Source organism: Doryrhamphus excisus, chromosome 1 (genome assembly GCF_030265055.1).
Source record: "Doryrhamphus excisus isolate RoL2022-K1 chromosome 1, RoL_Dexc_1.0, whole genome shotgun sequence".
NCBI classification, from domain to species: Eukaryota; Metazoa; Chordata; class Actinopteri; order Syngnathiformes; family Syngnathidae; genus Doryrhamphus; species Doryrhamphus excisus.
This window is the reverse complement of record NC_080466.1, coordinates 15,420,602-15,436,033: the sequence shown is the minus strand read 5'-3', so window position 1 is coordinate 15,436,033 and position 15,432 is coordinate 15,420,602. Positions and strand designations below refer to the sequence as shown.

The following is a 15,432-nucleotide window of genomic DNA, read 5'->3' as shown; positions in this document are numbered from 1 at the left end:
ATTGACATTTTATTCGACATATATGTTTGTTGAATTGTACAACACACTACAGTTTTGCTTTAATATTTTTATTTAAATTCTTTAATCAATTTACAACACACACACACAACAATGTATGCAAATAAGTCTCATATTATTGTAAAATACATTTGGTCTTATTTCTGCACACACTGTAAACGAAGGTGACAAATCCATTCACAATGTGAAGCAACATAAAACACTTAAATCACACGAAAATGGCATCTGATTTAGCTTAGCTAGCCTAGCTTAGCACAAAGTTCAATTCATTTTAACATCTCTTCCACTTAACTTTGTTGTTTATGCTAAGCTAGGCTAAACATGAGTACTTTCAGCTATGTTTTTGTTGGAATCAAATGTTGGAATTAAAATCATCTTTCATAATAAATAACAAAAATCTAAGTTGTGCTAAACCTGCCGTAGCATAATTTCATTACCATTAGCATCTGTTTGAATTATTGCTACTGTTTACGATTTGCCCAATGTTGTTGCTAATGGTGCTAACTTCACCATCGGCGCACGACAGACTGAAACATGCAACCAATCACAGGAGACAAAACAAGGAAATACGGATTATGCTAGCAACAACACATGAAGATCTATTCTAGCATCACTGACAAATATCAATCTGGCAAATATTCTAACATGAATTGTCTACCTATTAATATGATATTGATCGCATATCGAGGTAGAATTCATTGGATTTTGTTTTGTTACTTCTTTTATCAACACAGTGTTTGGTAAACAAGCCCTCAACACGCTTCTTTGTAGCACCACACGTTTAAATAAAGTTGTTTGGTCAGAGTGAAAAGGCACATCCTGACGCAGGAAACATGCTAACATCATCACCGCCACAATAAAAGACTTCCTTTGTACTCAGCGTAGTGGATTGAGTTGAGGATTGTGGGAATTATTGACATTTCCACACGAGCAAACTGGAGGAAGAAAAAAAAGAAAGTTAAATCAGACTTTGATGCTTCAACGACGTCGATTTATTTCTCACCTGCAGTCGCTTCCACCGGCGCTGATGACGAACTTGTCATCGCAGGAGAAGCGGACGTTGGTCACATGAGCAGAATGACCGAAGTAACGTTTGTGTTTCCCCTGTGAAAACACACCAAATATCCCAAATTAGCAAAAAAATCCACATTTAACAAAACAGACGTTAAACGGCATACAAATTTTTCCGAGCACGGGAAGTCGAAGAGCTTAATGAGTCCGAAGTCGTCTCCGGTCACCAGGTTGAGGCCGGCGTGGGATACGCAGGCGCAGTTGACATCCGCCTTGTCGGCGTTACGTGGCCAAATCCCGAGAACCTCGTCACCTAGGATGCTGGACAGAAGACACAAACATTTTAGGACAGGGAATCTTAGATCGTTCTCCGATTCCCACCTGGTCCAGGTAGCCCAAGTGATCCTCTCAATCGCTAACGGCTCTGTGACGATCTTCCCTGAAGGAACTTCATGCACTTGTCGAGTGTAGGTGCTGGTGGACACCTGCGAGAACGACAATGACGGAATTGTGGTCATAGCTAGCGAGGGAGCTAAATTGGAGAAAAACGAAAGTCAACCTGAATGTGCTTGCTGTCAGCGGAGAAGTCCATCTGGATTACGAATCCCGGAATGTCTTTGCAGTACCCAATGCGGTTGAGCGACGGTCCTAAAGAAAGGTCGTAGAAGTCCACGGCGCTTTCAAGGGAACCTACTGCCAGAAAGCGGTTGTCCGGGCTAAAGCTAGCACAGCAAAGGAAAATAGGTTTCTATCACATCCGGAAAACATCTACTGAGGAGCATGGTCCAAAGTTCTACTGTAGGATCCTACCGTACGTCCTGGATTGCGACGCTCCGGTCTCTTTTCTTGCTCCACACACTCAGCGAATTAACCAGCAGGATGATGAACTCTCCGTTCTCCATTCCGATGGAGACCATCTCTCCATTTGGACTGTAGGACACACACTTAGCAGGATGTCCCAAAGTCACTTTGTTGAGGAGTTTCTACGACACAAACAACCAATAGTACGCATGGATTCCGTGTAAAGCAGTTGTGATTCCGAACCTTATCAGCCAGATCCCAAATACGGATGGTTCCGTCATCGCTGGCCGAGATGAAAACGTCCTTAAAAGGGTGAGCGGACAAACCCCAAATCCCGCCTTGCGTGTGTCCATTGATCATGGTGTTGGAGGCGGCATTCTTTTCTCCGACCTCGATGATCTCACCGTCTTTGGTTCCTACCAGGATCTTGCCCTGGACCACGGGAACGCAAGCTGAGTAAGAACTGTTATGAAATTTTGTCGTGCCGGTCGTACCTTCCCCCTGCAGACGGATCGGACGTTCTCCACTGGTTGGCCGGTCTCCAACTGAAAGGCTCGGCATCGTTTCATCTCCTGGTCCCAGAGTTTGACAGCACCGCCTTCCTTGGTCCTGTCCATCACAGGACAGAAAGTAAGAGTTTTCCAAAGCGGGTTCAGGTTGGGGTCACGCCGAATTAGACATCCACTCACGGGCGTTCTTTTCCACCGGTGACAATGAGGCCGTCCCTGAGCGTGGTGTACATCGTGAACACCGGACCACTGTGCGCCTTTGCCACCACCCGGACCAGGAAGTGTTCCCGCCACACGTACACGTCTCCATTTATGGCACCGGTGAATGTCAGGTTGTTCTACACGAGACATCGACATATCCTTAACGGTTCGCCGAAAGCTGGCGGCGGTTCACGAAGTTTCGTTCTCAAACTTACAGCACCAAAAGCCACAGACAACATGGTCTGTGTGCGTCCGTCCTCCACGGAACCGATCACACCTTTCTTGTACACCAACGAACCTCCGACCAGAGTCCAAAACTTGATGTGTTTGATTCCCACCGACACAAACTGGGTGTCCGAGTCTGGTCTGAACTCCACCACAAAGATGCGTTCAGGGTGGCCACCTTTACTTGTGATCCTGGTGCCTGTCCAAGTGTTTCGATGTTAAATACGAAATCCAAACAAACATTGCAATAGCAAAGTTTACAACTACGGTAAGTCCACGTTTTTCCCGTAAAAGTCATTCCACAACCCGTTTATGTCAACAGTCCTGAGACGGGCGGAAAAAGCATAATACCTGTTTAAATCCGATTTTAATGTTCGTTCGTTTTCTACCGCTTTTACCCATTTGAGCTCAAACTACCAATTTACTCGTACTTTCATACTTTTCGTACTTTCCACAGCATTTCAGTCCAGCTTCAACTTCCGAACGACTCGTTTTTCATTCAAAATTTCGTTTTTTGCGCCTTTTCAAAGCGTTTCAGTTTTGCGTCAGCTTTTCGACATTTACACGCAACGTCTGCTGACATTGCATCATCTAGTTAGACCCAGAGATGGTTCAATTCCCCATTTGAGCTCAAACTACCAATTTACTCGTACTTTCATTCTACGTTTTAGCATATTTCCACAGCATTTCAGTCCAGCTTCAACTTCCGAACGACTCGTTTTTCATTCAAAATTTAGATTTTTGCGCCTTTTCAAAGCGTTTCAGTTTTGCATTAGCTTTTCGACTTTTACGCGCAATGTCTGCTGACATTGAATCATCTAGTCATTATTATTATTATTAGGAGATGTATGAAATGATCGTAATGCAAAGAAACCTTTGATCAGCTTCACTTTAACGCTTCATCTCATTTTTTTGTCTCACTCCCATTTCTTGCAATTTTTCAAAAATTTTTCAACAACATTCATTCATTCATTTTCTACCACTTATCACGGCTGGAGCCTATCCCAGCTGTCTTCTTTGGGTGAGAGGCGGGGTACACCCTGGACTGGTGGCCAGCCAATCACAGGGCACATATAGACAAACAACCATTCACACTCACATTCATACCTATGGACAATTTGGAGTCACCAATTAACCTAGCATGTTTTTGGAATGTGGGAGGAAACCGGAGTACCTGGAGAAAACCCACGCATGCACGGGGAGAACATGCAAACTCCACGCAGAGATGGCCGAGGGTGGAATTGAACCCTGGTCCCTTAGTTGTGAGGTGTTTTGATTGGCTGGCCACCAGTCCAGGGTGTATAATAATCATAATACGGTAATAATAATCATAATAAAAACACGGTGAACTAGAAACCCCACTCCACGGAGAAATGGTTCTTACCTTCCTGCCACCTCCAAACTGTGATCACATGTTCAGGTTCCACCCCTACAGACAGCAGAAGCTTCCCAGTCGCGCTAAAGTTAACGTAGCCCACACCTTTAGCATGGGAGCAACGCAGGATGGACAGAGTCTGCTTGGTCATGGCGTCCCACACGTGGATAGAAGGCGCAAAGCCTGTGACGAAAGACCAGAACTGTAAAGACCATAAGTCAGTTCTCCAGGACCCAAGGAACCACAGCAGCACAAAGTCACAGCAATTCAAGACCAGAGGCTTCAAACGGAGTTCAAGATCACATCAACTACCGGACCAAGAACCAAAAACCAAAAACCATCAAAGCAGATGATGCTAATGGGTGTGTGGACTGGGACATGCTACATGATCACACTGGTTCTGTAACATCTGTCTCTTTTGGGACTCTTCGGGCAGCCAATTATCCAATAGAACCAAACATTTATTAGCATCTTTATTAGCAACACTGAGCTAATTCGACAAAAAATGTTCGTGGACAAGTCCTGGCATGGACAAACGGCGTCTCCTGTGTGACCATGCTCTTCACACGTTCATCATTCAGGCAGAACTACCACAAATTGGTATCATAGCACTCTAGATGCTAAGCTATGCTAGCTTGCTTCAGGGCCATGCTCGCACCGACGACATGTAAACCGATTTCCAATCATGCTGCAAATGTTTCCACATAGGAATCACAGACAAGACGCTAACCCGTCTTCAGTGAGTTAAAGCTTTCTAGCGCCCGATGCTAACACCAATAGCTAGCGCGTATTCGTTGTCCTTGTTTTGAAAGTGAACATGCTAAGCTGCTTCTGCTTGCATGAATGTTGTTCTCATGTGCGTGTTGACATGGCGAGCATGAGGCAAGCAGACCTGAACAGGGACCCGGACCCCGGGATACTCACCAGACATGTCAGCTTCTACACAAACAACACAAACGTGAGACACATCAAGTGCGCACATAGCGGATTATCACGCCAAGTGAGGCACGTCTTACCTGGCAGGTCCGTGATGTCACCTGATGAAGGGGCGGAGACAACAAGGAAGCAAGAAAAGACAAGCGCCATGGGCCAAAAGCAGCCAAGGTCATGCAGCAATGGTTAAAAAAGTGATGTGTCAGTGACAAGGACAACCGCGTGGAGGACCGCGTACCCGGCGGTTCCCGGCGCCAAGTTTGAACTCACCGATCTGCCCCGTGGCGATGACGTTTTGGTATTTGGGATGCTGGTTGACAGTCAGGCAGAGAATGTCGTCTGTGTGCTCCAGATAGAAACTCTGAGTTCCTGTTGGGATGTTGGAATGTTTACTCGTGGAACGCCGGCGGTGAGAGATTTACCGACCGGAAGACAGGTTCTGGATCACCACGGCAGCAGCGGTGTGGAAGATTATGTCGGCACCGTCGTTGAGGTAATGCAGGTTATTGCGACAGTCAAATCCTCTGTAGCCAAAAACGTGCTCCAATTGAAGTTCCTAAGACAAAAAAACGAGGACAAGACTGTCAAAAGGTTGAGACCGGAAAACGGACACGGAACCGGAAACGGCCATACTGACTTCCACTGCTTTCTTCATCTTGGTCACGTTGTTCTTCAGAAGTTTTTCAGGCTGTGGTGTTGCGCGACTCACTGAAGGTCTGGAACGTTGAAAACCGGAATGAGACCAAGAGCAAGAACATCGCCAACCAATGATCAGCGGGTACCTCTCATCGACAGGAAGTTCCTTGTGCTGCAGGTGAGGTTTAGTTCCTGTCATCTTCCTGATGCTGGAGGAGTAGACCTTGGTCACGTAGTCCACTGCCTTCTCCCGCGCCACATCGCTGTCATAGCCTGATGACATCATAAGTTTGTACATGAGTAACACATAAAGTTTAAAAAAAAATCAATGGAACAGACAGTGTGACCTCTGTCCTAATTAATTAATTAAAATTAAAATTAAAATTAAAATTAAAATTAAAATTAAAATTAAAATTAAAATTAAAATTAAAATTAAAATTAAAATTAAAATTAAAATTAAAATTAAAATTAAAATTAAAATTAAAATTAGTACTTGACTAAAATTAAAATCGGTACGTGACTAAAATTAAAATATATATAAAAAAAACTGAACCCAAATTAAAATCGGTACGTGATTAAAATTAAAAAAGTTAAAACCATATATAAAAAAAAGTGAACCAAAATTAAAATTAAAATCGGTACGTGACTATAATTAAAATTAAAAAAGTTAAAACCAAATATAAAAAAACTGAACCGAAATTAAAATTGGTACGTGACTAAAATTTAAATTAAAGAAGTTAAAACCAAATATAAAACAAAAACTGAACCGAAATTAAAATTAAAAAAGTTAAAACCAAATATAAAAAAAACCGAAGCAAAATTAAAATCGGTACGTGATTAAAATTAAAAAAGTTAAAACCATATATAAAAAAAAACTGAACCGAAATTAAAATCAAAATCGGCACGTGACTAAAATTAAAATAAAAAAAGTTAAAACCAAATATAAGACAAAAACTGAACCAAAATTAAAATTAAAAGAGTCTTCCAGTAACACAAAGGTTTTTTTTTTTAAATCAATGGAACAGACAGTGTGACCTCCGTCCTCCTCTGTGTCATTGTCAGACTCTTCGCTGTCGACGACTTTGCTCTCTTTATGACCTGGAGGCTCTCTGGTCCAGATCATGAGCGCCGTGTCGGCCCCACCCACTGACAGCAACGTGGCGTCGTCATTGGCCCAGCGGACATTGGTCACATTGGCGCTGTGAGCCACGTACTTCTTGAATTTGGCAAACTGACCCTAAAAGCGAAGACCGCGTGAATAGAAAACCTTGAAGTCAAAGTGGACGATCGGTCGTGCCTCACCCTGCACGGGAAGCTGAAAAGCTTCAGATACCCGAAGTCGTCCCCGGTGGCGAGCAGTTTACGGTCTTTGGTGAGCGAGGCGGCGTTCACAAATCCATACGTTGGCCATATTCCCTCGCAGGTGGGACCCAAAACAGAAGTCCAGCTGGCCCAGTCCAGTTTGTCAAACTGGTTTAAAAAAGAAAAACGGTGTGAAAACAAAACGATAGCAAAAACTTAAAATGGAGGCTAGCATACCTCGGCCGTGCTGATGTTCTGTTTGCGTCCTCTTGGAGCCTCAAAGAAAAGTTGTTCTTTGTTTCCCGTGTTGATCTGCAGAAGTTTTCCTGCCAGGACCGCAACAGGAAGTACACCCGTTTTAATAACCGTTAGCATGCTAGCAAGCTACAACGCCGTTCTGACCTCTGGAGTCCCAATCAACGTGAGTGATGAAGCTACCGACTCCTTTACAGATACCGACTCTCTTGCTGGTCAGCACGTTGTAGATGTCCACGAAGGAATCCTGCGACGCCACGGCCAGGTACTTCCCTGCGTCTGAAACATGGCCCATAAAAAACCCCGCCGGTTAGTGACCCCAGCCCCGTCTGCGTGCTACTTCAGGTACCTTGGGAGAAGCGTATGTCGGAGATGAGCTCTCGCCGGTGATGGAAGGTCACCATGTCCTCCAACGTATCGGCGTTCACAACCAGGAAGCTGCCATCGTTCAGGCCCACCGCTAGCACTTTGCCATCTGGCGAGAAGGCGCAGCACCGCCCACCTGACCCACAGACGCCACCGATCACGTAAAGGCTTGTGAGCAATGAGGAGTTTTTCCTGATGTACCTTTTTTAAGCTTACGCACGGCAACCATGCGGTGATTGGCTGACAGCTCCCACATACGCAGGGTTTTGTCATCGCCAACGGTGGCACAGACAGGAAGTAGCGGGTGAGTGGCCAAACCCCAAACCTCGCCTTCCATGTGACCCTGAACACAAACAAGCGTCACTTTCCTGTTTGTCGTATTTATCCTTGGATGTCATCTGACCTGAACCAGCAGTGTCATTGGGCCGCTCTTGTCAATCTCCAAAATTTCTCCGTTCTTGGTCCCAACCAGAATGTGGCCGTGACCCAGAGTGATGGCTCTGATGGACGGGTTGTCTTCCAGGAGCAGGCCTGGTGGGACAAAACCCAACATGTGATGCAATCGAACCACGGCGTCCCACCTTTGGAGGACGGCGATAGAAGTGCCCTCTTCACGGTCATATGCTCATATCACCAAAATTAAAATTAAAATTAAAATTAAAATTAAAATTAAAATTAAAATTAAAATTAAAATTAAAATTAAAATTAAAATTAAAATTAAAATTAAAATTAAAATTAAAATTAAAATTAAAATTAAAATTAAGGGTTAATGAAGCTACGAGAGGATGGCGAAAGAAGCGCCTTCTTGATGGTCATATCACCTCGTACTTTGGTACGTGACAAAAAAAAAAAATTAAAAAAAATTAAAAAAAAGTTAAAAACCAAAAAAAAAAAAATGAACCGAACGTGTGATGCAACCAGACACGTGACACAACCGAACCATGGCGTCCCACCTTTGGAGGACGGCGATAGAAGCGCCCTCTTGATGGTCATATCACCTCGTACTTCGGTACATGACAACAAAAACTGAACCAAACATGTGATGTAACCAGACACATGACACAACCAAACCACGGCGTCGCACCTTTGGAGGACGGCAATAGAAGCGCCCTCTTGATGGTCATATGGTCACAGTCATATCACCTCGTACTTCGGTACGTGACAAAAAATGAAAAAAACAAAACAAAAAAAAACTGAACCGAACGTGTGATGCAACCAGATACGTGACACAACCGAACCACGGCGTCCCACCTTTGGAGGACGGCGATAGAAGCGCCCTCTTGATGGCGTAGGTCTTCAGGCATCTTTCAAACATGTCATCCCAGAGTTCCACCACGCCGTCTTTCCCGCCTGTCACGAAACCCTGGACAGAGAACACGATGCCGTTGATTGACGCATCTCATCTGTGAGGCGACATCAATATGTGACCTTGTCCAGGGAGCACATGGCAAACACGGGACCGTCGTGGGCCTTGACGGTCTTCACAAGTGTTGTCTCTCTCCAGATGTAAACGTCGCCATTTGTCGCCCCTGAGAAGACGAAGTCCTCCGAGCGACCGTAACACGCCGACATCATTGTCTCCTGCTTGCCAAGGTTCCCGAAAATCCCACGTTTGAATGTCAGACCACCGCCTGGTTGGAAAGAAGTCATTTCTTCAACCACAAGAAGCTAATTAGCTAGCATCCTACCCGGCTTTATAGAGAATGAAGACTAGATCGCTAATTAGCCTAATAGCAGCTGGATGTTAATGATTCCACCACAACTGGGTGTTGGCCGTGATACCCGAGTGCTGCCAGAACTTGATGTGTTTCATCCCCAACGTCACCAGCTTGTCCATCCTGAACGGATTACTCTTCACCACAAAAACCTTGTCCTTGTGGCCCCTGCAGAAGACCAAGACCGGGTGTAGGACTGCATTCATTTGACATATCTTACAGTGAAAGACTTCAGACTTGATACCTGGTTTTAGCAAGTCGTTCGCCTTTCTTCCAATCCCAGATGACGATGGAGTGAAATTCATCGATTCCAACGGACACCAAACTCTTACCATCCGCTACCGAACATGAAAAATCATCAACATCTGGAAAGTCGTTTAACAATAGTCGTGTGAAGTACCTGTGAAGTCGAGCGCACAAACTCCTTTGCTGTGGTGACCTTTGAGCAGCGACAGACATTTCAGAGTGGGGATGTCCCAGACGTGGATGGCAGGGTCCCGGCCCACCTAAGCACAGACATCCCATCAGAAACACTAGTGGAAGAATTCTCAGGGCATTGAATCCATCGCTACTGTTGACTGATGAGGTTATTTGCCTCTCAGCCAAGCAGGTTTTAGTATGTGGAATCAAACTATGGAATGGATTGAGTAAGGAAATCAAACAATGCACAACGATGAGCCAATTCAAGAAACAATACAAGCAGTTGATGTTTGCTAAATACAAGGATGAAGACTCTTGAACCAGTCATGATGTGCTATATATATCACTATATTGACACTTACTATGGTACCCATTATGTCATTGGATGCTCATATCACCTCCTACTTCGGTACGTGAATAAAAATAAAAATAAAAAAGAACAAGAATAAAAAAATCAAGCAATAAAATAATAAAAATATAAAGACAATTTATTTTTATTTTTAAATAAATAAAAATAAAAATTAAATAATAAAATAATAAAATATAATAAAAATGTTTATTTTTATTTTTGAATAAAAATAAAAAAGAATAAAAAATCAAGCAATAAAATAAAAATTAAATAATAAAAATTTATTTATTTTTAAAGAAAAAGAAAAAGGAATACGAATAAGAATTAAAATAAAAATTAAATAATAAAATAATAAAAATAATTTAAAAAAATTAATTCTTATTCTTGTATTCTTATTCCTATTCTTATTCTTATAAAAATAAAAAAGAATAAGAATAAAAATCAATCAATAAAATAAAAATAAAATAAAAATAAAATAAAAATAAAGAAAATGTATTTTACATAAAAAGAAAGAGGAATAAAAATAAAAAATTGCTAATAAAAAAAAATATCATTGTTAATAAAAAATACAAATAAAAATTAAAAATAACTTAAAACTATATTAGGAAACCAGGACGTGATCAAATATAACAGTTACTGTACCAGATGAAAAGATAAAAGTACCAGATGGAGGGGTAGGATTTAATAAGCTTTGTTTCTTCCTACTCCTTTTGGACATGTGGAACTGTGAACTGATTATGGGATGCACTCAATTGTAATCTGATGCATGTTCAAATGAAATAAAACCATTACCATTACCATTACGTGGAACAGCTCCAGTCTAACTAGATAGGACAACTCTAGACTATCATTCCCAGGCATGTACCTGTGCAGTGGCCGCGTAGTCTTTCAGCGGGTGCACGGTGAGGCTGAGGATGTCGTCATCATGGCCCTGGTAGAACCTCTGACTGTGCTGCAGGCGGTTGTAGACCACCGCCACGGCGGCCACATGGTAGACCACCTCCCCAGTCTGACTGTAGAACAGGTTGTTACGACAGTCGAAGCCGCGGTACCTGCAAGGTATCGGTCAAAGTTGTCTTTATCGTCAATGCACTCACTCGTCATCTATTTTGGTAAAGAAGTTTACCCGTGAACAAACTGCAGGCGAAGCCCCTCCTCCGGAGCTTTCTGCCTCTTTAGGGAACCAATCAGCTTCCTCCGCAGCTGCGGGAGGTCGTCCTTGTACACCTGCAGCCACAAACACGGAATCTAACACACAAAGGCGACTTTAACGGCTTCCACGTCCACATTCCGTCTAATCACCTGACGCTCATAGTTGTGCTGAGATTCCTGCTCGATGTCCGAGTCGATCTCCGGCACGTCGGAAACGTCTGAATCCGAGTCGCCACTGTTGGAGTCCGCATAGCCTTCTAAGACCAGGAAATGTGGACACATTATTCTCATGTTGATAGTTTCTTAGGAGGTACTGGTCCAAATCCAGAGGACCTTTTACCTTGGAGGAGGGGTTCCAGGACGCCATTCATAACACCCTCGGGTAGGAACCGCCACTGGAAGACGGCGTGATCGGCACCACCGGTACTGATGACCCACTGCAGGTCATTGGACCATCGAACGTTGGTCACATGTGCGGAATGACCGATGTACTTCTTGAATTTGGCGCCTGTTTGAAGGTAGAAGAAATAAAATCGGAGGAACGTGAAAACGTGAAAACGTCAAACGCGGCTAACGTTTAGCCGACCTTTCTTGAGACACGGGAACCTGAAGAGTTTAACAAGACCGAGGTCGTCGCCGGTCACCAGCACGGCGCTGCTGTAGTTGGCATCCACAGAGTTGACGTTGGTGAGGTTCGAGTATTTGGGCCAGATGCTGTTTACCTCCGGGCCCAGGACCCCGGTCCACGTCATCCAGTGGATACCCTTGGCCTCTTCCTTGGATAGCATTTTACCTGCAGTACACACACTCAAGGTCAATACCGGGATAAATACACCGAATAATGAAGTACCGAGTACCTGGCATCCGGTAAAAGAGACGTTCTCCAGCACCGTCGTTAGTTTGCAGGAAACGGGAATCCACAGACCAATCCAGGTGGGTGATGAACGAAGTGGAATGGCCGCACTCGCCCACTTTTTTAAATCGCTGGGCGACGGCGTAGATGTCAACCACGCCGTCATTGGACCCCACCGCTAAGAAGGAGCCGTCTGGCGAAAACTTGAGCTCGTGTATGACCTCCTTGCGGTCCTTGATGTGCACCACTTCCGTCATGTCCCTGAGGTCACAAGCGGCGCCATGTGACCTTCTCGATTCGCTTTTACCTCCATGCTTGCGTCATGTGACATATTCGCACATGCTAAGAATCAGAGTTAAATAAAACAACAAAAAAAGTCTGAGCTGGGGCGGCACGGCGGGCGAGTGGTTATCGCACAGACCTCACAGCTAGGAGACCAGGGTTCGATTCCACCCTCGGCCATCTTTGTGTGGAGTTTGCATGTTCTCGCTGTGCATGCGTGAGTTTTCTCCGGGTACTCCGGTTTCCTCCCACATTCCAAAAACATGCTAGGTTAATTAGCCACTCCAAATTGTCCATAGGTATGAATGTGAGTGTGAATGGTTGTTTGTCTATATGTGCCCTGTGATTGGCTGGCTCTCCCGAAGAATGATTGTTTTTTCTACATGTGCCCTGTGATTGGCTGGCTCGCCCGAAGAATGATTGTTTTTTCTATATGTGCCCTGTGATTGGCTGGCTCGCCCGAAGAATGGTTGTTTTTTTCTGTATGTGCCCTGTGATTGGCTGGCTCGCCCGAAGAATGGTTGTTTGTCTATATGTGCCCTGTGATTGGCTGGCTCGCCCGAAGAATGGTTGTTTGTCTATATGTGCCCTGTGATTGGCTGGCGACCAGTTCGGGGTGTGCCCCGAGCTCACCTGACTCGCAGGACCGTGAAGGAGCCGTCCTTCATTCCCAAAGCCAGCTGAGATCCGTCATTGTTGAAGGAAATACTTCGCACTGATTCCTCCATGTTACAGCGAGCCAGCAGGGTTCGATCCGGAAGACTCCACAGCCTCGGAGAAACACAGGAAGTGATGTCAAACCCACAGGTGACGACAGGTGACAGAAGCGAAGCGGCTCACCTGACGGAGCGGTCGTCGCTCCCGGTGACAGCGACAGGTTGTTTAGGATGGAGGTCCAGCGCCCAGAGTTCACCCTCACTGTGACCCTGCATCAGCAGAACCGGTTTGTCCCGCTCCCGGACCATGACCTCGAAGATCTCGCTGTCCTGCGTCCCCGCCAGAATACGGTCGGCCTTCCAGCAGACGCTGCGGATGGACAGACCTGAAACGGCGTGAAAACCAGCGCGACGTCGAGTGATGCTCGGATGGCTAATGTTTGAATCCCGACCTTTGTATCCCTGCTCGGCTTCTCGAAGGTCGATTTTGGTGATGGGTTTGAAGTCGACGTCCCACAGTCGCACGCAACCGTCTCGTCCTCCGGTGGCAAAACCTTCCTCACAGGCGTGCATGCTGAAGATCCCCGCCTGAAACAAAATGAAGCTACATTTTCCGCATCGACCTCACTTCCTGTTTATGTTTGTGTGTGTGTGTGCGTACTCCGTGTGCTGCCTGTATCGTCCTAACCAGGGAGATCCCTCGCCACACGTACACGTCGCCATTGAGCGCGCCCGAGTAAGTGGTCTGCTCCTTGGCGGTGGCGACACACAAGATGGTCTGAAGGTCGCCCGTTTTCCCGAAAATTCCTCTCTTGGGAGTCAAAGCGTTTCCGCACAAAGTCCAGAACTGAAGCGGACGACAATAAAGTTTGCTTTGTCACACACCTAGCAAAGATGCTAAATGTTAGGCCCCGCCCACCTTGATGTGTTTGACGCCGCAGCTGACCAATCGACTGGAAACAAAGAGATCCCAGGCCACATCGAAAATCTGCGGAATGACATCAAAGGATCAAGAACGCCACGTTTTGAGCGTTTTGAGGACTAGTCACATGACTCGTACTCTGTCCGAGTGGCCAGTCGCTGTGGCGAGGACTCGTCCTCTCTTCCAGTCCCACACACACAAGGTGTTCTTGGCGTCGAGACCCACCGAGGCCAGTCGCTATGACAACACATCACATGACGGAGCATTGTTCCAGGCACATGACAACGGAGGCGTTTCCCTTACCTGTCCGTCAGCATCAAAAGCCAGACAGGCAACGCCATGCGTGTGCACGTCACGCAAGATGGAGACCGTCTGCATGGCGTACGTGTCCCACACACAGATGTACGGTTCTTTTCCCACCTGACCCGTTGCCACTTGGACTTTGTCGGGATGGAGCGCCAGGCTGCGGGAGAACACGGCATGAGCGAAGCCCAATGAGAGCCGGTCACGTGACCGCAGGATATTTACCTGATGATGTCATCGTTGTGTCCCAGGTAGAACTTCTGGGCATGCTCTCTGGCGTTGTAGACCACGCCCACCCCGGCGACAAAGTAAACCAGTTCCTTGCCGGCTGTGTAGAACAGGTTGTTGCGACACTGGTGACCTCGGTAGCCGTGCACCCACTCCAACCTCAGCTGGCAGCGTGGCGCGGTCTTGTCGGCCATGTTGGTTCAGGCATTCCTGGCACGTTTACTTTTTTCACTTTTAAACAATAAAAAAAAATATTCTACACAAAAAAATCTTATTTGTGCTGATTGACATTTGAATGTTGTCATAATTTAAGAATGATAAAATAAATTTAATGACTTAGCAAAACCAGCCTTGATTATAGCGGTAAGGTGAAAGGTCACCGCCCCTACTCACGTTTTACTGTCGAATCTTCATCACCACCATCATCGTCACCGTTTCCCGATTCTGTTTGGGTTCTGTAGGGTCCCACTGGTCCACAGCGCTTGCTGGTTCGAGTCCAAAATGAGATTAGCGCACCGAGCTGTCCACATCCACACGAGAGAAACAGGCCGTCAACAGCGCGTCGTCGCCCGGCTGCATCTGCTCCTTCAACTCCGGCGAGGAAGCCCTCTGACCCGGCCGAGACCCGCAGCAGAACCTCGGCTCGGAATCACAGCATAGAAACCGATGGAGAGTCCAGATTGGGTACGCCAATCACTGAAATAACGGCCCGCTGGAAGGCAGCAAGATTAACGCCACCGCATCCGGGTATGACATTCAAAATAAAATAAGCGTTTTATTTCAAATGGTGATTTACGTTCTGGATGGAAAAACAGGGCTTTAGCAGCGAACATGCTGGTTTGTATTTAAAAACAAAACAATTGAGCCTGTTTGATTCCACTGCGTGTCCAGTGTGTTTTTGTAAAGTACTTGTAATGTTA

The 15,432-nt window shown here is 45.5% G+C and overlaps 1 protein-coding gene and 1 long non-coding RNA gene across 12 annotated transcripts; one reads left to right on the top strand and one right to left on the bottom strand.

Annotated features, from left to right (window-relative positions):
- Nucleotides 1-61: 61 nt before the first annotated feature.
- LOC131125828 (echinoderm microtubule-associated protein-like 6) lies at nucleotides 62-15,240 on the bottom strand. Of its 11 annotated transcripts, none has more exons than XM_058067778.1 (44): nucleotides 14,906-15,240; nucleotides 14,510-14,743; nucleotides 14,285-14,444; nucleotides 14,120-14,218; nucleotides 13,979-14,047; nucleotides 13,721-13,906; nucleotides 13,512-13,647; nucleotides 13,244-13,445; nucleotides 13,037-13,174; nucleotides 12,126-12,382; nucleotides 11,855-12,061; nucleotides 11,609-11,776; nucleotides 11,419-11,525; nucleotides 11,243-11,343; nucleotides 10,982-11,168; nucleotides 9,748-9,853; nucleotides 9,592-9,685; nucleotides 9,415-9,515; nucleotides 9,061-9,263; nucleotides 8,884-8,995; nucleotides 8,036-8,163; nucleotides 7,834-7,975; nucleotides 7,616-7,768; nucleotides 7,414-7,545; nucleotides 7,249-7,337; nucleotides 7,012-7,179; nucleotides 6,745-6,946; nucleotides 5,856-5,982; nucleotides 5,711-5,789; nucleotides 5,500-5,629; nucleotides 5,344-5,442; nucleotides 5,157-5,177; nucleotides 5,065-5,079; nucleotides 4,150-4,323; nucleotides 2,756-2,964; nucleotides 2,520-2,677; nucleotides 2,325-2,439; nucleotides 2,074-2,262; nucleotides 1,840-2,012; nucleotides 1,589-1,751; nucleotides 1,411-1,514; nucleotides 1,197-1,350; nucleotides 1,022-1,122; nucleotides 62-953 (listed from the first exon to the last, which is right to left on the bottom strand). In XM_058067778.1, exons 2-44 carry the CDS (start codon nucleotides 14,704-14,706, stop codon nucleotides 929-931), a joined length of 5,880 nt encoding a protein of 1,959 aa, XP_057923761.1. In that variant the 5' UTR covers nucleotides 14,707-14,743; nucleotides 14,906-15,240; the 3' UTR covers nucleotides 62-928. The 11 variants fall into 11 exon arrangements, with proteins under 11 accessions (XP_057923761.1, XP_057923784.1, XP_057923747.1 ...); XM_058067801.1 differs by having other exon boundaries at nucleotides 6,808-6,946; XM_058067764.1 differs by having other exon boundaries at nucleotides 5,711-5,982.
- On the top strand, nucleotides 4,059-8,234 carry LOC131125886 (uncharacterized). The gene is made up of 3 exons (XR_009129076.1): nucleotides 4,059-5,887; nucleotides 7,464-7,531; nucleotides 7,612-8,234. It is a non-coding gene; the product is annotated as an uncharacterized LOC131125886 (long non-coding RNA).
- Nucleotides 15,241-15,432: the final 192 nt, after the last annotated feature.